The sequence below is a fragment of the Kwoniella europaea genome, chromosome 1 (genome assembly GCF_036810445.1).
Source record: "Kwoniella europaea PYCC6329 chromosome 1, complete sequence".
Taxonomy (NCBI): domain Eukaryota; kingdom Fungi; phylum Basidiomycota; class Tremellomycetes; order Tremellales; family Cryptococcaceae; genus Kwoniella; species Kwoniella europaea.
In genome coordinates, this window is record NC_089487.1 from 9,949,484 (window position 1) to 9,970,491 (window position 21,008).

Sequence of the window (21,008 nt, forward strand, 5' to 3'; positions counted from 1 at the left end):
ACTTGAGATCGACGCGTTCCCCTTGAAACATGGTCAGCACATGGCAAGCCGCACGGATGAGTGTGGACAGAAATCTGTCTTGTCCATGTTCGCTTTTTGTAATGTTAGATTAGTAAATTACAAATGATTCTCACTCGGTTCGCTGATCCTAAATCTGTCCGTGTGTGTATATAAAGGCTAATCAGATCAGCTCGGAAATTAAGGACAGAAAACTAGACCTCTTGATATTATCAACTACTCAGAAATTACGGTATATCTTCAACCTAACAAGATAACATCGAATTCGTTCAACGACTGGATATACACAACACAAAGACGATTATAAGAACAAGATGCCAATTAGAGTATTAGCACTTTGTGGATTCACTCAAAACTCATACATATATTCTAAACAGGTAGGTATACTACTTTTTTCATGTGTAACAAGCTGAAATGACATTTGCGTATAGCTCGGAGCAGTCCGAAAGACTTGTAAAGATGTTGAATTTGGTATGTATTGTGTCACCTTATGACGACCGATCTATCATGTGTTGACGACATACGACTGGAATGGAATGTAGTATTCTTGGAACCACCGATCGTAGTCGAAAAGGCGGACCTGCCATGGGCCGATAACAACCTCGACCAATTTGGTTCTAACGCTACTACCGACGAAGCTGCTCAGACGCCCGAGACAACTCCCAGAGCATGGTGGACTACGGTAAATGAGCTAAAAACATATAAGAGTGAGCTGCCGATCTCCCGCTTTTTCCCACCAAGGTCAATAAGCTCATGAGTTTCATGTGAGCTAGAATTCGACGAGACTGTAGCTTATTTACATGATTACCTATCGAAGAATGGACCTTTCGATGTAAGCTTACGTCTTGCCGTCGACCGAACAATGAGTTTACTTATCGGGTATGAACTTTCAGGGCATAATGGGCTTCTCGCAAGGTGCAGGTATGGCAGCCTTATTATCTGCATTAGTAAGTTGTTGCATACGCAATTCCGAAACCTACTTCGACTCGTAAGCTGATACACTCTTGCTATCCTATCATATAGCTCGAAAAGCCAGGTCTTCATCCAAATTTCCCTTCTGAACCACCTCTACCCAAATTTAAATGTATGTCTTAGCTGTCTGACACGCCTAAGCTAATGTGTTCTCAGAAGCTGACTTCTTGATATATAGTTGCGATATTCGTTGGAGGTTTCTTACCTAAAGCAGAATCACACGACTTCACTCCTTATTTCCCTCTACCAGCTTCCCTGCCTACGTTGCATGTTTGTGGTCGGAACGATACGTTAATAACGATAGAGAGGAGTCAGACGTTGGTTGATAAATGTGAGAATTCAAGGGTAGAGATACATGAGGGAGGTGAGTGCTATCCTGATATACTAACCGAACACCAGTACAAGAAACCGGGAATTATGCTGATTCCAAAAATTATCGGATCAGGCCATTACACACCTTCTAAAGCATCTTGGAGGCATTTCTTCAAGTGAGTTACCAAAGCATTCATCATGATTGTCGGTTTTAAAGGGATAACTGATAGTTTGATTTGCATACAACAGCGCATATATAAATTCGTTTGGTCCTGATGGATCTTATGGAGATGTACCTCCTGTCAATTCTTTCGGACCATCTGGAGCGAATACACCTGTAAATGCGAAAGGGGGGGAAGCTACCCCTAGATCATCCACACCTGCATCTTAGTTACCAATCTTTTTTGGTGATGAGGTGAATTGAATATTATAGATCTTATAGATGAGAGGAATGCACATCATGCTACTTCGCCCTCATGGACATGATACGTTTACTACATGTATATGTATCATCTAGTTTCAGAGCTTGGAATTATATCGGCAAGAAACTCGATCCACGAGCAAATCAGTCAAAGTCATGAAAGCGAAAAATGACTCCATGCAGTGCATCCCACAGTCTTCAATCCGCCGTGAGCCCTCCCTCCACCTGTATCCGGAGGGTGATATCCTAGGTGGAATACTGGAGGTAGCTACGCTTGATGGATTAGGTGACACAAGTCGACTGAACATGGCATTGCCGATGAGTTCATGTTTTGACTGCATCAGAGACTAGTATGCCTTCGACTCGCCGGCATCTTGGGCTCAGAGATGAAGCCAAGGCATACCTTACCTGCAGAAGCAAAGAATCCAGCGACAGACGGCCCAAAGTCATAGATCTGAATCCGAGGATTGATTTCCTAATGTTCCTGAAATTATTGCTTGCTCGATATGATTGGATCGTATCACCTTTAACCATAACTCAGCGAATTGAACCCAGAGATCTGGCACGGTCTGTCAATCTGTAAGCGTCGTCCGATAATCCATAGCATTTCGGACCGGATGACACCTGTGAGTGAATGCATGTCACATGAGCTGAAAGAGTCGGCGTTGATTGCTGATCAGAGAATGAGGAGGGAGAAGAGAGGAAGTCTAATCATTTTGCCCGCGGCTTGAGACCTGGAATTCCAATATAAGGGATCAACCTCTTGCCCGCGGTATCGATTCGATTTGGTTTGGCTGTTATCGATTACTGCTACTTGCCGTAAACATACATTCGTACATCTCCACTTTAAATGCATCACAGAGATACATATATATAAGAGAGGTATGCTTGATAATTACTGATGAAGTACTTACTCCACCGATATCCAAGTCGGTAATACCATCGTTCCAAGATGTCTACCGGATACGATAACGAACACGAAGGCAAAGATGAGAAACTCCAATCTCATTCGTACAATGGTGAAGTCACTTTAAACGATATCGATCCGGAGTATCAAGAGTATCTACAACTTGATGAAGAGTTCTCTGGAGATGCCTTAAAGAAGCTTACTGTGAGTACAATATATTCGAATTACCCCTCGCCAAACCAGACTACAGTCCACGAGATAGAAAGTTACCTTTGTTAATACAACTCTGTTTATCTTCCGATTCGGTGATACAGCGAAAGATCGATTGGAGAGTTATCCCTCAATTAATCTTCATTTACATGTTATCTTATATCGATCGAGGAAATGTCGGTAATGCGAGATTATTCGGTGCTCAAACCGATACAAAGCTTTCCGATACCGATTGGAACATCGGTTTATCCCTCTTGTGTATGTACATAATCTCCTCTGATGCGATTTATAGGACGCATACTAATCATTCAGTCTACTTGTGTATTTGTAGTCATAACATTCGGTTTCGGTGGTTTACCATCCAACATCCTCGTCAAGAAATTCGGACCTAAAAAAGTCCTTCCAGTCCTCTTGACAGCTATCGGAGCATGTCTCGTCGGTGCTGGATCATCTCACAACAGAGCACAATGGTTTTCTCTTCGATTATTACTCGGTTTATTCGAAGCTGGTATGTACCCTGGATGTACATACACTTTGACAACATGGTACACCCCTGCCCAAATCCACAGTAGGACCACGATCTATTACCTAGGTGGTGTCCTATCGGGTGCAATCTCTGGATTGTTGGCATATGGGATAGGTCAGATGGACGGGAGGAGCGGACAAAGAGGTTGGAGATACATTTATTGGATCGAGGGTGCTATCACATTCGCTATTGGGATCATCGCAATGTTCACTTTACAAGAGACACCTCAGAAAACCAAGAAATGGTTGAACGATAAAGAAAAGAGGTTTTTGTTATTGAGATCGAAATATATGTATGGTGGTGGAAGGATGGGAAGTAAAGATGAGTTCTCACTGAAAGACGTTATGAAAGCTTTGAAGGTGAGTCGATCCCATATCATACACACATTCAAACACCCTACTATTCGTACTGTCAAACTAATCAAAGTACTGTATTTTGTGGGAATATCAGTCAGTCCACGTTTGGATCCTTTCCTTCGCTTTTATCTGCAACACCATTGCATTATACGGTTTCTCCCTCTCTTTACCTACCATCGTCAAGAACATGGGTTTCACAGCTGCCAATGCCCAGGCGCTCTCGGCTCCTCCATACGTCTTCGCTGCGTTCTGCGTGGTCGCCTCGGGTTTGTTCTCCGATAAATACAGATTGAGAGCTGCTACGGTTGTCTTCCCTTCAATTGTCGGGTTCATGTGAGTTCAATCATTAATACTGTACTATAGCGTGCTGTATCCGAGCTGATATTTTGGTATGACACAGTGGAGTACTCATCTGCGTATTGACTGTCAAACATAAAAATCTCGTAGCTTTATCTTGTAAGTTTTTTTTTTCCTTCTCCTTGCATCACTTGTCGAAGGACAATCTCGCTAATCGGGTCATAATGTATCCAGACGTCGGAACTTGTATCGCCGCTGGAGGGCTATACTGTCTTACACCCGCTTTGACCGTATGGACAGGATTAAACACTGCCGGACAGACTAAACGAGCAGCAGCCATCTCCATCTCTTTCTTATTCGCTGCTATCGGTGGTATTCCAGGATCCTACATCTATCTAGCAAAAGAAGCTCGTAAGTCAAGTCTTCTTCAATCCTCGATCTTACCATCTCATAATCTTATGAGTTGCTGACTAATCGTTAATCACTTGTGTGTAGCTGGCTACCCGACAGGTTTCGGGGTATCCCTTGGATTGATGGGATTCGGAAATATCGTTGTCCCAGCCTTGTACTGGTTATACTGCGGTAGAATCAATAAGAAACGTGATCAGATGTCCGAAGAGGAAATTCACCAGAAATATAGTCACGAGGAACTGGAAGAGATGGGTGATCTCTCACCTCTCTACAGATACGAACGATAAACATCTCTGTCGTCTTATATTTGGCTACTTTGGTAGGACTGGTCGGCTGGACGAAGATCAGGGATTGGGTATATGGGTTTGTGGACGTATATACATATATCGGTTTTGGTTTTGGTTTTGGTTTTAGGGATTGTCATCGTTGTTGTGAAACGAGAAAAGGTGGTTTGTAATAGTTTGGTGAAGAATACAGTACTTGGCCACATACATATGCATATCGTGATACAATAGGATCTATATACAACATCTCAAAGCTTGCAATTTCTTACTGCTAAGCTACTTGATCGGACTCTACCTATAATGTACCTATCGAGCCCTCGACCCAGTCACCCTATGCTACTCAGCTAACAATCTTGAACCCACCCTTCTCATCCAGTATCTCGTCATCCTGATCCGTCCCACTCCACACTACACTGATACCCGTCCCGCAAGGTACGACCCTATCACCCAGTCTATCTCTCAACATCGCCCTCGCCTCTAATCCCGTACAGTGTAAAGGCAAGACGTAATTCGGCTGAGGGACGATACGTTCCGATAAAAATTCGACGGTCTGTTTGGCAGGTTGACTTTGAATTGGTGCGAGATGAAGTCCACCTACGATAGCGTGGATTGGACGGTTGAGAGGGAGGAGAGAGTGGATGACGTTGCAGATACCTGCGTGGGAGCAGCTAAGAAATTGCAATTAGCATTAATGAAGTTGGAGATGTGTTGGCGGACCGAGAAAGAGATCTGGATACTCACGCACTAAATACCACCAGACCATGACCTTTCACATCTACCACGGCGTATCTCTCATCCTTGATCAACTATCAAATGGTAAGTGGAGCAGCTTTAGTTCAAGCTTCGTACAATCACAATTTTGATGTTGGTTATTGTAACTTACATGATCATTGAACCAACCTTCCTCCCCATTCTCATCCTTCATCCAAGTTAAGGCTCCCGGTAGACCCACTTCAAATTCTGTAACTCTCTCGATTTCTCCACTGATCCCTATGCCCATTTTATTACCCTTGTTATCTACCATCTCATGCGGTTGATCATCCAATTCCGCTTGTCCATGGCGATCCTGTATTTCGACGAATGTCGGATCAGGTGGAAGGGTACAGATAGGTTTGTATTCTGGTGGTCTGGAGATACCCCTTCGTATAGGTCGTGAAGGATGTAAATCTACTGTAACATTTTCGATCTCTTGTGCAGTTTGACGTATTTGTTTTTCTCTCATTTCTAGTACTTTTGTTATCCCTCCTGAATGATCCCTATGCCAATGCGATAATACTATTCCATCTAATGGAGTTAAATCGACTTTCATAGATTTGATATTTCGTTCGATCGAATGCGGTTCAGGACCTGAATCGAATAATACTGTATGAGTTTGATCGCCTATAGTTATATTCTACGATCCCATGACTTTCAGCAGCCGTAAACCCATTAAGAGAAGAAGCTTAGAGCTTACAATCAGGATTGATAATCCATGAGCACCACAGCAGTAGTTATCTAAATCTACTATAGGTAATCCGGTCAATGTGTCTATAGGTACATCTTTGGATAAAATGTGTTGGGGTAGTTCTTGGGTAAATCCTGGAGGGAGAGCTGATAGCCTGAGTCGATCATGGGGCACGCAAATGGTCAGCCAGTCCTTCCTCGCTTCACAGCTAGACTTGTTCGATTCGACTTACCACTCTACAACTGACAGTTATTATCAGCTCCCTGACCTGGTATCGTTTCAAGCCGAGGCTTCATCAGGTAACTCACAGTTGTCAACCAGAATTAGGAATTCTAGCTTGTCTACCGGTGTCAAATCGAGAGGAGGGGACATGCTTGCCCAGCTATACATTCGCTGTCTGGCACGCTGACCCTTAGAGAAGCCATCATTGACAACTTGTGCAAATATTCATCTTACTCTTACATGATGACTATAACTTAACTGCAGTAGCTTCAATCTCATTGTGGGGTCTCCGAGACCATTGAGCCATTGCCGACATGTGGTAGTCACGCGGAGCCGAATCAGACAGGCGGATTTATCGATCGGAGCTAGGCGAAGAGCCTCAGGTGGCACTGTATGTACTTCTCTATGGAGAGAGAAGAGAGGAGTCTTTAGGCGGGACACAGGATGCACTCGTTCCCATACTCATCACGTCCCACATCATCGCTCTTCTCTCCTTTTCAGTGAAACTCTGACATGTGTATGTTGAGTGATTGATGGAAGGAGAAGACGAGGAAGAAGAAGAGTGAGCCGTGCGTGCGCCACGATCGCACGGGCCATTTGTAATTGGTGTTTAGTGTTTGCCACCGAGACCCGAGTAGAAATAGAATTCTAAACTTTTTATACTACTCGCAGAGTTGCAGCTGTGACGCGCAACTCCAATTTACATTAAATGTATCCACGTATACATATACATTTCGCATCTCATCCATACAGTATCGAATCATAGGGTTCCCAATAACATCATCGTTACCATCATACGTGATTGTAAGACATCCTGGCCACGCTACTTTTATTGTTCGAGACAAATCCAACACATTCGTAGCCGTAGCACTCTTTTTTAGAAAGGAAAAGTGAAGAAAAGGCACGGATTCCCATTCATACATTTATTCAACCAGTAGTCCTCTTCTCATTTCGGCATCGCCTCGTCCTTGACCTATCATCAAGCACAGTATTCAATCGAGATAACCATCCGATCGCTATATACTACGTACTACGCACTCCCCATAACCCAACTTAACAAGCATAGGAACAAAGGTCTTTCTCACGCCTCTAATCGCCTCCCTGCTCGACTTGATCTTAGTGGTACACCTTTATCGTAAAACACGTTTTTATTTTTGACGGTCCATCTCCATTTACCGACACAATACTCCTACGCTACCGCGCCAAGAAGATTGAGGAGAGGATCGTTCTCTGTTCGCAAAAGAGTACATGTGGGGACCTGGCCTGAATAGAGTTTAGAAGCAAGGGTAAAGAAGAAGCCTTCGACGTCTACGCAATATTCAATATACCTATCCATCCCATTTCCCGACACGCTCTTGGTCCTCCCCGAATAGGACGGCACATAACATCCAGCTTACTCGTCAGCCGGCGTCGCCATCCCATCATCTTAGACAAGAGGTTTTTAGTCGGATTGGACGGAGTGCCGCAATTTTCGTTATCACTCCAGCTCAATTGACAGTGATTAATCATCATCATCACGATATCTTTCTCGACGCTAACATCCCGGCAGATTGATACATCAGATTCAATACATCCTCTTCATCAATCAATCGATAACCAACATTTCCGTGAACGATTTTTAATATCTCGGATGTCGTCATAAACCAGTTCAAGTCATATCATCTTGTGAATCACATTAAACTCACCTTGGACTTCCATCCCAATCCGACGGTCGCACCTCTGCGAGTTTCACCTCTCAGATGTTGCCGACAGACCCATCCTCAGCTTCAGCATCCGCTTCGTCACCCTTCAGCAAACCATCGTCTTCTCCTGACGGCATCATAAATGGTGGCGAGGGATCGTCGTCCGCGAACCAGAACCAGCTGTTAGGTCATGAGGGCTATACCAGATCTCCTCACGATGTGATGCAGGGTATGCAGGCTCTGTTGAACAGTTTCAACAATGGGTGAGCATCATTCTTCCACAACCCGCCGTAAAGCTCACAGCTGACATATGTTATCTTTTTCAGCTCATCCCCTTCATCATCCTCTTTCTCCCCAGTACCACGATTTCACCCTAATCCTTTCCCTTCATCTGCTCCGCAACAGAACACCAAACCCAGTATACCTCCTTCACAACCTCAGCCTCAGCAAGATGTCAAACCTGTCTTTCAGATAAAGCAGGAGCCTCAACCTTTCCAGCAGAATATCCCACCACCTCAACAAGAGATCAAACCCTTCCATTCGATTCCTCCCCCAGCCGGTCCCTCCAGGTTACCCAATCCTCCCTCGGCTGAGGTACCCTTACCAACTCCCGCATCGTTACAACCTTCCAACCAATCGAGTGCGAATGGATCCCACAGTCATGGAGGGCTGAGGTCAGATCCTCCACGGCGGATGTATGAAGTTGATGGAATATCTATGATTACCCCTTCGCTGGACGATCTATCGAATAGCAATAGGTAAGTCATTCTTCACACTAGATCGCGTGCTTATACTGACTCTCTTCTAGCTCCAACCAACTTTTCCTCCAAGGTGACCCTCAGTTCTCGGACAAATCTCGAGTAGAGACAGCAATAAGAGTAATCATCGACATCTTACGATTCTGCCCCATTCCTACACCCATGCGACCCATCCACCCATCTCTTCATCCATTGCTACCTCGTGATTCCAATGGCAACCTCCTCATGGCGTTTGAACGCATAGCAACTTTCCACGGTTTACGCTTACAAGCCGGGACAACTACCAAGGCAAGTTCGAAGAAACAACTTCAAGCTGGACCAATACCCAAAGAACATCTAGCCTACGTGGAAACTTCTGTTTACATGTCTGGAGACAATGGGCGGAGGGTGTATGTCTGTAAGCGATGCAGGAACAGAGAGGCAAGGAGAAGGGCATCGAAGGAGGTCAACAGGAAAAGATTACCTAATTCAGACTCAGATACTTCTTCCTCACAGGTCAAACCTAGACACTCGCTCGTCCCATCATCTCAAGATTACATCACGGGTGAGAATCCAGATCAGTATGATCCTCATAGAAATGGTCAGATAGTAGAAGAACCATCTTGGGATCCGGAACATAGAGATTGGAGACATGAGATCGTCCTTTTCAATTCCCCTCCGGAAGTCAAGATGGAAGATGGAAGTTGTAATTGGTTACCCTTTAGAGTGGTTTGTTACGGAAAATGCCATGGTGAGAAAGTAGGATTTAAGTGAGTTTGTCCGTCTCCCAATATCAGAGTTCAACCTGTCTAACGTGTTGCTACAGGATCAAATTCACCTTACGGACGTGGGACGGACGTATCATTGCTACTTCCACTACTAAACCTATACGTATAACGGATGATCACAAAACCGAACCCAAGACCAAATCCAAGGTTGATGGAATGACTTCAAACCAAACTCAACCTGCTGTTCCTAGGCAGAGGAAAGGGCGTCAAAGTACCGCATCATCAAGACGACAATCACCTGTACCTTCCGAAAGCGAAAGTGTACAGTCATTCTCGGAAGCTGGTGCCGTCCTGCAAAAACAGACACCATCGGTACGAGCAAGTAAACCATACGAACGACCTCCATCCCAATCACCTGCAATGGGTACCATTCCCATCGATAACTTCATGTCTAACGGATTCCAGAGGCATGGATCAACCACTTCGCTTCAATCACTTCATCAACAACCAGATGTCATGTCTCAGAGACCACCTCAACCGCAGCAGCAGCAACAACAATCTTCTGTCGATTTCAATATGCAACAAGTCAACAACACCGTCAGTCCTGGTATATTGAGGGGTCCTCAGTTCCCACTCAACAATCAAATGGAAGTCAATAACGGTATGCAGAATAACGGTCAACCTCCTGCACCCACCAACCTAACTAGCCCTCGGTCACAGATGATGTCGCTCAATGGGCATAATGACATGTTGTTCTCTCAGAACATCCAGTCACCTAACAACTTTATGTCGACATTGGGTCTGACTGGCCAAACAGCTAGTGCTCAACCGTCGATGATCTTCAGTAACGACACAACCGATGTGGAGATGTCAAGTGCTATGACAGGTGGATTGGACGATATATTCGCTGCATCAAGCCATACCTCCATCTCATCGATGAGTGACGGTGGATCAGTATTCTCAGGTTTCGGTGAAGATCGATCGTCTGCGATGTTCAGCGAAAGCGGTATACCTCCAGCTTCGGCAACAGATATTGACCAATTCCTCGACTATACAGGTGGAGAACACGCGGATGTATCGAATCCATTCCATCAACCCATGCAACATCAACCTGATCTGGGAATGTTCCTCAACAACAATGTATCACCGCCTGCCGGAAACAGCTTACCGCCTTTACCATTTGATCATCTGCACTTATCACCCACTGCCAACCGTATGGATCTTTCCCATGCCGCCCAAGCACAGCAAGATCAATCCATCTCTGATATGTTGGCTGCGATGGCACAATTACCAGCCCAAGCTCAAATCACACATGTCATACCTGGAGATGGGCCTATGGCTGGAGGAACGAAGATTGCCATCGCTGGCAAGTTCTTCTCCCCTGGTATGGTGATTGTCTTCGGGCAACGACCGGCACCAACGGACTTCGTCAGCGATAGTTTCGTACAATGCAAATTACCTCCGTCGAGTTTCCCTGGTGAGGTCGAAGTGACTGTTCAAGGCGCTTTCAAGATACCCGGTCAGAACAGTCAGATGTTCAGGTATAACGAAATGGATAAGGATTTGTAAGTGTACACCTTACCTCCAGCCACCAAGAGTAATGACACAGCTAATGAAGTTGTGCGTGTCTAGGATGAGACTGGCATTGGAAGTTCGAAATCAATATAACGGATCGTCCAGCGATGCTGCTTATCGACTTGCGCATCATGTTGCTACGAGATCGGCGACGAACAGTGAATGGAGTGGAAGATCAAGCTCAAACTCACCCATGTCTGGTCCTTCACCTGGCGACCCAGATGACGATATAGCCGATCAATCCGACTCTACAGATGGTAACGGCAAGAAATCTACCAACACCAACACCAACACCAACGATACCCTCCAGTCTACCATCATTAACTTTTTAGCTTCCATTGATGAAAATACGCCTGGATCGTTGCGAGCTAGTGGAGCGATCAACCATAAGAACGATGCTGAACAGACGTTACTCCATATCGCCACCGTTATGGGATACCACAGACTGGTCAGAAGGTTGATTGTAGTCGGGGCTCATATAGATGTTCAAGATATCAATGGATATACCCCTTTGGCGTTCGCTGCGTTATGTGGAAGACAAACATGTGCGAGAGTATTAGTAGAAGCTGGAGCCTCATATGATCGACCAACCGCGTATGGGGAGATGCCTTTGGATTTGGCGAAATATTCGGAACATTCTCAAGTTGAAGCGTTATTATTATCGGCTGTTTGGTCGACATCGACCTCGGCCAAAGCTGGAGTTGAGGCGCTGCCTGATGTGGATGTTGGATCGAATAGCGGGTATGAGGGAAGTAACGTCAGTGAGATTGATGATGATAACCCGTCTTCTGGATCCGAGGTCGAAGATGAATTAGATCATTTGGAGAAAATCAGAATTTCGAGAAGGAAAAGTACCAGTAGGAGAGGACGTAGTGGTCATTCGCATTCGGCGTCTATCTCACGTGGTAAAAAGAAAGATAAGGAAAAGGAGAAATCAAACTCGAAATCGCCAAAGCCGAAATCTAGAAGACCAAGCTTACAACATTCTGAATCTACTGGTACGACCGCGACTGCCACCGCTACTGTCCCCGCTCCTGCGACCGATACTGAACTTCATCAACATGATAAGGATGATCATCCTCCACCTCCATATGCACCTCGCGAGAATTCCACTACGCCTGCATCTGCATCTGCATCTGCATCTGCAGGATGGATGTCACGGACATTATCATCGACTTCACAGAAGATACCTAATGCAGTCTGGGATAGGTTACCTATACCTCACTCGATGTTCAATCAGCTACATAATCCTGATAAGACCCCTGCTGGTGATCATGAACAACAGCAACAACAGGGATGGGTAGCTTTCCCCGCGCCGTCCTGGGAGACACTTTCGAAGATGGCTACTAATCCTGAAGAAGTCAAGCTCTTCACTCAGGCCATGGCTGCCGCTGCGTTCAATGCGGTTGTTCAAAGTGGGATTACCACTCCGGTAGACTCGGGACCTTCGTCCAGTCATGCGAAATACCGAGGGAGGGAAGATGACGAGTTGAGACGTCTAAGGAGGAGACGGAAATCTGGTGGTGCCCATACGAATGAAGGGCCAAGGGGAATGGGTAGAGAACAGAGGAGAAGTGGGAGTGTTAGTCCGAGTGAGAAAGTGGTTAAACATGTTAAGCGTGAGTATGGCCTGATCACCCAATGGGGTTGTTTATGAATTGGAGCTGACATGTTGTGTTTTGTTGTGTATACAGGCGACAGGATGTTATACCTCTTCTGGTTACCCATCTTACTATTCGTAGGCTTCTGGTTATTGGTATCTGCTTTACCCATAGCCACAGGGTTCTGTCTCATTTACGCTAGACAGATTACGAAAGCTATCAAGCAGCGTATGTAGTTGAAAGTTTCTAACATTTCCATGTGTTCGTTTGTTTGTTTCTGTGTGTATTTATATTATATATTATAATATGATATGATTCCCAAGGTTGATGATATTCTTTTACAGATCATTCGTGTACCCATTGATAGAATAGGGTTGATCTCTCATACATGCATTGCATCTCATGTCATAGCTGCGTTGTCTGGATTCAGGGTGAATTGAGATGGGGAGGTGGAGGTGGAGGTGGTCCGGGCGGGAATGGTGGCAAGTTGAACGATCATCTACATCTCAATGGTCATAGCAAAGTTGAGAGATCAACAAGTCAGAGTGTCACATTGACATGAGTATACTCGAAGACTGATTCTCCCCTTGTTGAACATCTCCTCCTCTCTTCTCTTCTGCTCGTTCACGAAATTAACGATACCCTTCACGAATCAAGGACTTTCACTCTTTCACCTATCATGGACATCATCCACAAGCTCAACCCATTCCATCGCCCCTCCTCATCCCTCCGCTCGTCACATACCCCAACACCCTCACCAGCATTCTCCAATGCCCGACCATCCTCATCCTTGGAGAGCGACCACACCTACCCTTCAATAGATTCTACGATCCCCCCTCACTCATACGAGGAAAAACGATACCTGGCTACTCCCGATCCAGTCGCACCTCTTTCACCCACTAGGAAACCCGGACATCATCGTACGCCCTCCATCCTCAGATCATTGGCACATGACCCGAGTCTCTCTGCGCTGAAGAACAAGTCGAAGAAGAAACGAAAGGCCAGGGATGAAGTCATACCACCCTTACCTTCGCCTGTACTTATCGGCGGTGATGCTGGCGAGATGGGTATGGGATCAGAGGGAAGAAAGTTGAGGAAGAATAGTCTCAAGGCAAGTAGGAGTGTACCGAGAGATTTGAGGTTGAGCGATGAGTATCGCGGTTAGTCATACCCCTGGTCTCTCTCTCTAAGCGGATGAATGTGACTGATCTGGTTGGTATACTACCAGAAGATCCAATCCCCCCTCTCCCACTTCTACCATCAACACTCCAAAACTCCCAATCTCGCTCTGCATCGAGCACAAGGTCAAGATCAAGGTCCAACTCAGCAACGCCGGTGCTAAACAAGCAAATGTCCATCCGACGTAAACCCGCTCCATCACCCAAACCTGAATTTATCCTATACTCCGACCCCAGTCTTAATCACAGTATGGGTATGGGTTATGACGATTTCCCTACACCTGAAAGTATGAGAGTGAAATTGCAATTTGAAATTGATCTACCTACCAGATCAACTTCGTTCGATATTGATCAAAGTCCTTCCTTGGAAGGTACGAGGGATGGTCTAAGGCTTGGTGTGGATAGTCCGAGAAGACGAAGGTACATGAGCTTTGATCAGAGAATGAGTCCTGAGAAAGGCAAAATCCGTGAGTTCTACCTTTTCATTATCTCTGGTTGTAAATGGTAGCGAGAGTACAAAATGACTCACGATTGATTTCACTATGGTTATACTGTAGGAAACCTGTCTTCTCCCGCTGATTCACCATCTCGACCGCCTCTTGCAAATCGCTCGTACCCTGCTCCAATCGCTGATCAATCCCACCTACACGCCCAGTCCCTCTATGCTGATTCAACTACTTTCTTCTCTACTGACTTCGGTGCTCCACCCTCTCAAGCCCTCGATTGGACTGAGGAACCAATTCAAGAAGATGCTTTCGACACGCTCGTTGATAACGGCACTCTGCCTCCCGGTACACCTGGTGGTAAGAAGGAGGATCTGCAAAGAGGGGTTTTGAGCGATGGAGCAAAGCATGAGAAAGACGGTGGGCCAATTCTCAGCTAAGAGTATCGAAAGGAAATCCAGCTGATCCTCAGGGTTTTGCAATTGCCTAGCTGTGAGATTTTTCTCAAGGGATACTTATCCACCTGTATCGCCTTCAAACTCAATATCTCCAGATACAACGCCCTCGAAACCACCGGCGAAAACCTCACCTACACGATCGATCAATCACAGATCGCCAGCCAAACATAGAAGAGCAGAATCCAGTCCTGCGTGTTCACCTATCCGAAGACCCCCTTCAAAATCCAGGGAAAGCGAGTTTTCACGAGCCGCTAAAAGATCCTCATCACCTTTCGAAGTCAAACTATCTGCGAACGTTACCAAGAGAATGTCTTTGGATGCTTTTGGTGCTACTCCAATCGCATCATGCTTCGGTGAAGATGCTAATGGTAATTTGGAAGAAGTATTAGAAGGTGAGGGTGAAGAGGAAGCCCATGATCAACAAGATCAATCATATAGGAATGAATATCAACTCCAGGATGAGGGCTTGGAAGGTTATGAAGCGCACGAATTATCCAATATCACAGAATCACCTTTCTCAGAAGACCATTGTACCACCTATCAGATATCCATAGTCGATCATACTCCCATCGATCAGCATACGATTACGGATGCAAATACCAGATCCTTGACTCCGCTTTCTCCCTCGCTTTCAGCTCAAGAATTGCCTCTCCCACCTTCCCCTGCTTGGCCACTACCGTTGCTCAGAAGAAAATATCTCTCAGCCCCGCCACTTTCGGTGACGAATACCTTGTTAGAAGCTCATGCGGATCATACCAAGGCTTTGAAGGACCAACTGAAAGCTGGGGAGTTTATGATGGACGTGTTGAAGTCGGAGAATGAGGAGTTGAAACTGGTGATCGAAAGTATCGGACAAGAGAAGGAACAGCAGATAGTTGATATGAACAGTAGAAATGCCGAACTGGAGGTATGGAAAGAGAATTGTGAAAGTAAGGATTTAGGTGAGTCTGCTTCTCTTAAAGCGCCACTCACTGCAAGCTGACCGTCCACTTGCCTGAATATAGCGATCAACCAGCTCAGACAGGCCATGAAGGAGAACGAAGAGTTCTTTGAAAACCTTCAAGAAGCCCATGACGAACTTGCCGATCGATGTGCAGCTCTGGAAGAAGAAAACCTATTGATGAAGGTTGATCATGATGCGGCTGCAAAATTGATCGACAACCTCAAGAGAGAAAACGAGGTCTTGCAGGACAAAAGTCAAAAAGCGAAAGAATTGAAAAATGAGAAGAAGGAATTGGAAATGGTGATATTCGAATTGAGAAGAGAAATGAATTGGGCCCAAAATCAGATCGAAGTGAAAAATAAGCTTCTTTCAGAGAAGGACAGAGTGATTGAAGAGAAGAATAAGATGATTGGTAAGAAGGGAAATGTAGAAGAGGAGCTTGAGAGTGTGCGGGGGGAATTGGAGGAGAAGAAGGAGCTACTTGAGGAATCCCGATCGGAATCTCAAAAGTCTCCTACCACTTTGGCTGAAAGTTTGCCTGTGTCGTCGCATCGAGTTGTGTCGATGAGGGAACAACTCGTACAGAAGGAGAAAATTATAGAACTTTTGGAAGACGATCTTAAAAAATCACGAAGTCACCTGGCAGCTCAGCAAGATATCATTCAAGATCAAGAATCACAGATCAAAGAAGGAGGAATGAATCTGCATGAACAGGAATCTACCATCTCCACTCTTCGAGAACAGTTTGGTTCGGCTCAACAATTTATTCAGTCGTTCAACTTATTCCTTGAAGAGAAAGACGGACGAACTTCTTCGCTTCTTGATGAATCATCTTCTTTACATGATGAAGTCAAATCACTCAAGAATGAGTTGGTTGAAAAAGAAAAGACTATCTCAGAATTGAAGGTCAAAGTCGAAATTGCTAGATTTGAAAAGAACGAAAGAAGGTTCCAGAGTGAGGTTGAAATTGGACAATTACATGAACAACTGGAAGAATTGCAAAGAAGTAGTGCAGAGAGGGAATGGGCGGGAAGACAGGGGACGGAAATGATCGCAAGGTTGATGGAGGAGAAGAGAGTTTGGGAGGAGGAGAAGGAAGAGGTGAGCGATCTTTGTTCACCTATTGACATGCGACTCAGACCCGATCAGTTGAGGACATAGCATTGAAAATTTCGGTATTTGATGTTGATGTTTCTATTTTAGTTGATCGAAATAATCAATCAGAACTCCCTCGATGAAGAATCAGCTTTTAAGCTCCGCGATCAAATTACCATTCTCGAAAATCAACTTTCCTCCCTTAAATATCATTACGAATCTCTTCAGTCCGAATTGGAAGATACTCGATCGTCACTCCAACACAACAGTACCCTCATACATGCCCAAGAAGCCGAGCTTGAGACTTTGAGATTGACAATACACCAAAATGAACAATCGCTCTCGCATACTCGAGAATCATTCGAAAGACAACTGAGAGATTCTACCAGGGTCATAGAGAGATCAAGAGAAAGAATAGAAGAATTGGAGATTCAACTTGGATCCCGGGAAAAGGCATTGAAGGAGTTGATATTGAAGAATGAGAATGTCAAACAAACTGAGGAAGGTACCAATTCAAGTTTGAAGGCATTCATCAACGAGATTAATCAATTGAAGTTGTCCGAAACCAGACTTCGAAACGAGTTACATGAAGTGCGACAGAGCAGTTCAGAAGATATACTCAATATGGAAGAATTGAAGAAGAAACTCAAAGGGCTAGAAGAAGATAAAGAGTTGTTGAATGTTGCTTTGCAAAGTAAAGAGTTGGAATTAGCTTTGTTAAATCGAAGTTCAACTCATTCCAAGAGGACAGTCCCATTTACACCTTCTACGTCTTCTACGATCAGAGGAGTCGGAGCAGGAAATTCTTCAGTCAGGAATTCAATGTCATACTCTACTTCCAGAATACCTAATACGCCCACACCTTCCACTGGGATGGATAATACACCTTTACCTAGACGATTGGCCACTTCCACTTCTGCCACTTCGACTTCCTCTTCGGGATTAGGTAGATCAAGAAGAGAGACTATCTCGCATTTGAGTACAGTCAGCACTGCCAATTCCACAGGTAGTGCGTTGAATAGGTCGAGGAGAGATACTATCTCGAGTAGTGGGAGGGTAGCTTTAGGTAACAGTACCAAACATAATACACCATCACCTTCCGAACAAGCCAATGTACCTAAAGCGAAACCTATCTCGTCGATCAAAGGTGCGGGAACATCGACAACATCGTTGACCACGAAAAAAGTGGAAAGAAGGACGAGTCTTCCTGTATTAGTGAGAAGACCAAGTAGCGCTATGTCTTCTACTTCCAAGAGAGAGAGTTTATCAAGGGTTGATGAAGTGTGAACAAGTAGATGTAGATAAACATATTTTCATATCTTGGTTGAATTCTTGGTTGATTTACATAATTAGTCGGACAACTTGTGTATACAGTATCTAGTCACTTGAATGTAGAGTTTATTATGTGAATGATGGAAAGTCAAGTGCTGTGCTTGCAATATACATACGTCGCGTATACTCCCACTGTACATGGACGAGGTTGAGGAATCGAAGAATGATTGATGAGATATCGACTTGACATGTGAGAGAGGTATCACAACATTTCGATCTTGGATGTGTATGTTTGTCCAGTCACGTTCACTTTCACTTTCACACGGACAATGGTCATCTACATTCACTAGATACTGTAAGACATGCAGGGTATATATAAACAGGCTAATCGATATGTATGATATGATATTTATGAAAATAGTGTTCTCTTTTGAATTCTACCGAAATGCAAGAATAATCTGATTACTCAATTCCCTTATTTTACCCCAACCTGAATTTTTGCACGTCTTCCCTCCCTATTCCGTGATCATCCACCAGCACCAGCATTTTGGCACATCATCTCCATAGATTATATTGTTATATACCAGCAGCCATACTCAGAGCATTCAGCGAGGCATCAGGGTTATACGAGTAACTGACATCAACAAACACGCCAGGATTAGTAAATGCAGACATCCACGTCCGTATCTGGTGATTTCGAAACTCACTTGAAACATTGTTGTTGTAGTTGATATTCCGCCGTTCTCTTCAACGGGTTAGGACTCCATTCAGGACCTGGTCTATCAATCTCGAGATCCAGAGTCAGGTCGTATGACCTAGCGTCGTTCACTTTGAAGTGGATCGAACCCTTCAATCGCTCGCCTTTGTTTGCTGCTAGTGGTTCCGGAAGTAGAAGACGGGCTTGTCTATTCAAGAAGGAGAAACTTAGCTTATGTTGAGGGGACATTCTAGGTGAATGGTAAACGGTTACTCACTGCCAGTGTGTTCTGGCCGCTATCAAAGCAATGAGCAATGTCCGATATACACGTCAGCTCAATAAACTATAAGGTTATACACTGGCGTTTGCCCGTTTAGTCAAGCTGACTCACCACTTGGCCCAGTAGACAACTTGACTGCCAACCCATCTTTCGGTGGTACAGGCGTAGGACCAGGATTCAACGGTGATTCCTGTGCCATCCACTGCCAATTACCGGTAGATGATATTGGGTAATTCCAATTTGGATCTTCCGAAGTTGGGACTTGACGAGGATAGAAATCTAAGTCAAACCACGATGCGAGCTATGTCAAGCATTATTAGCAATTGATTGTCCCCCCTTCATTAAACAGATTACTTCCGGTAGAAGAGGATTGTACACGACGTGGGTTGAATGGGATCACTCACCCCATGTATCAAAGCTGTCCTGTGAACGACAAAATCCACCGGTATTGTGAATTCTAATAGATCCTCTTTCGTACATGTGTAAAAATCGAACGATTTGGGTGTACATGCTGTCGATACTAAGGACGAAGGAGGAAACATCCCAACTACCGGCTGAGCTGTATTGGATATATCAGCTACAGTCACCATGCGATAGATGAAATCTTGTTAGCTTACCGAACACTTCTTCCCTAGCAGCAGGATATAACTCCTTAAAGTCGGTTCCTTAAGCTTTATGATCAGCTCCTGTTTCGTGAAGCGGTCCAAGGCATCACAGCTCACCAAACAGAGTAGTATTGAAGAACTGAGCTTTCTGATCCGTCTCAGTGTACAGCCCCTCATCTGAAAAGGGACAAAAGAATATTTGTCCTGCCGAAGGTAGCAATTGTCCATCCGGTTTAAGGAATAAGTCTCTAGCCAAGATGAACGATTCAACCTATGTCACACATCATCTCACTGATAAGTCATATTCCCTCACAGTAGGTAGAGCGTAGCTGAGCATTCATCAACGACTCACCATCCTCTCGTGGAGCAACATGACACCTATAGGTTCTGAAATAATGGTATCCACTTTCCCATTCTGCAAAACTTGTTCTTGCACTTTGGCATCTTCCACCATACCTCTGACTATCCGTATACGATCCTTCAGGTGAGCGTTGTTCTTACCAACATTGGCAGCTTTGATCAGCTACACAAGGATGAATTAGTCAGCTGATCCACTGCGGGTCAATACACAATTGATGTGGGTTCTCAGTCGATACACACAATTTCAATCTTCTCAGCCATCGAAGAAGCTTCCAACGCTACTACTTCCTTGGCACCCGCTTGAGCAGACATATACGACAATATACCAGATCCTATGGAACATCGACTTGTCAAACACCTGCACCGCCACATGAGGAATAGACTTGACTTACCAGCACCGACATCCAGCACTATTTTATCTTTGAAAGCTACTTCTGCGTTACCCAATATAGCTTTCCGATACGTCCCAGTACGTGAAATATCACCTATCATGTTTGCCCTGCGCTCATGACGCATTAGCATGACATTGATCTGACCTCGGAAAGGCTGTGGAGAGCTCACTGATTCTGTAATGATGAGTAGAAGTTGAAATAGAAATCATGATCTTTGTTCTTCTCTTCTTTCCTATTTGAACACATCAACCTGGACATCAGCTCTGCATGAGGCTAGGGGCGAGGCAAGCAGAAGGATGGGCGACTAGACTTACTTGTCAGCATGAGTTTTGGAGGGAGTGGCAACATGCCCATTCGTGTGGGCGTTGCCATCAACGTTGATCTCGCTGTCTACTTCCATTTTAGATGGATTGACGGTTTTTGAGTCTCTATTTCAGGGTTGATACGACCGATTGTAGCTCTTGAGCAGCGGGAAACAGGCGATGAATTGTAGCAAGCTTCGACCAAAGTGCGCGTTTACGAGTGCAAGACACGGTATATGGGTCTATGGATGAACATCAAGTGAATGATAAACTCAAAGTG

At 44.8% G+C, this 21,008-nt stretch overlaps 6 protein-coding genes across 6 annotated transcripts; 4 read left to right on the forward strand and 2 right to left on the reverse strand.

Annotated features, from left to right (window-relative positions):
- Window positions 1-332: 332 nt before the first annotated feature.
- V865_003793 (uncharacterized protein) lies at window positions 333-1,693 on the forward strand (the record flags this gene model as incomplete). Its single annotated transcript, XM_066227582.1, has 9 exons — window positions 333-395; window positions 450-489; window positions 561-725; window positions 792-850; window positions 912-965; window positions 1,042-1,102; window positions 1,169-1,354; window positions 1,436-1,478; window positions 1,552-1,693. The coding sequence occupies 9 exons, from the start codon at window positions 333-335 to the stop codon at window positions 1,691-1,693; spliced, it is 813 nt and encodes a 270-aa protein (XP_066083679.1).
- A 982-nt stretch (window positions 1,694-2,675) lies between these two features.
- On the forward strand, window positions 2,676-4,717 carry V865_003794 (uncharacterized protein; the record flags this gene model as incomplete). Its single annotated transcript, XM_066227583.1, has 7 exons — window positions 2,676-2,834; window positions 2,945-3,098; window positions 3,172-3,725; window positions 3,817-4,055; window positions 4,123-4,178; window positions 4,254-4,430; window positions 4,515-4,717. The coding sequence occupies 7 exons, from the start codon at window positions 2,676-2,678 to the stop codon at window positions 4,715-4,717; spliced, it is 1,542 nt and encodes a 513-aa protein (XP_066083680.1).
- A 337-nt stretch (window positions 4,718-5,054) lies between these two features.
- On the reverse strand, window positions 5,055-6,530 carry V865_003795 (uncharacterized protein; the record flags this gene model as incomplete). Its single annotated transcript, XM_066227584.1, has 6 exons — window positions 5,055-5,382; window positions 5,456-5,520; window positions 5,598-6,107; window positions 6,168-6,312; window positions 6,391-6,400; window positions 6,467-6,530. The coding sequence occupies 6 exons, from the start codon at window positions 6,528-6,530 to the stop codon at window positions 5,055-5,057; spliced, it is 1,122 nt and encodes a 373-aa protein (XP_066083681.1).
- Window positions 6,531-8,119: 1,589 nt separating this feature from the next.
- Window positions 8,120-12,939, forward strand: V865_003796 (uncharacterized protein; the record flags this gene model as incomplete). The annotated part of the gene is made up of 6 exons (XM_066227585.1): window positions 8,120-8,325; window positions 8,389-8,820; window positions 8,871-9,569; window positions 9,626-11,092; window positions 11,160-12,721; window positions 12,797-12,939. 6 exons carry the CDS (start codon window positions 8,120-8,122, stop codon window positions 12,937-12,939), a joined length of 4,509 nt encoding a protein of 1,502 aa, XP_066083682.1.
- Window positions 12,940-13,382: 443 nt separating this feature from the next.
- V865_003797 (uncharacterized protein) lies at window positions 13,383-18,107 on the forward strand (the record flags this gene model as incomplete). The annotated part of the gene is made up of 6 exons (XM_066227586.1): window positions 13,383-13,863; window positions 13,932-14,348; window positions 14,439-14,744; window positions 14,815-15,723; window positions 15,787-16,826; window positions 16,929-18,107. The coding sequence occupies 6 exons, from the start codon at window positions 13,383-13,385 to the stop codon at window positions 18,105-18,107; spliced, it is 4,332 nt and encodes a 1,443-aa protein (XP_066083683.1).
- Window positions 18,108-18,668: 561 nt separating this feature from the next.
- V865_003798 (uncharacterized protein) lies at window positions 18,669-20,826 on the reverse strand (the record flags this gene model as incomplete). The annotated part of the gene is made up of 12 exons (XM_066227587.1): window positions 18,669-18,726; window positions 18,800-18,997; window positions 19,067-19,085; window positions 19,181-19,370; window positions 19,474-19,628; window positions 19,687-19,734; window positions 19,792-19,945; window positions 20,027-20,197; window positions 20,275-20,366; window positions 20,427-20,533; window positions 20,596-20,658; window positions 20,741-20,826. The coding sequence occupies 12 exons, from the start codon at window positions 20,824-20,826 to the stop codon at window positions 18,669-18,671; spliced, it is 1,341 nt and encodes a 446-aa protein (XP_066083684.1).
- Window positions 20,827-21,008: the final 182 nt, after the last annotated feature.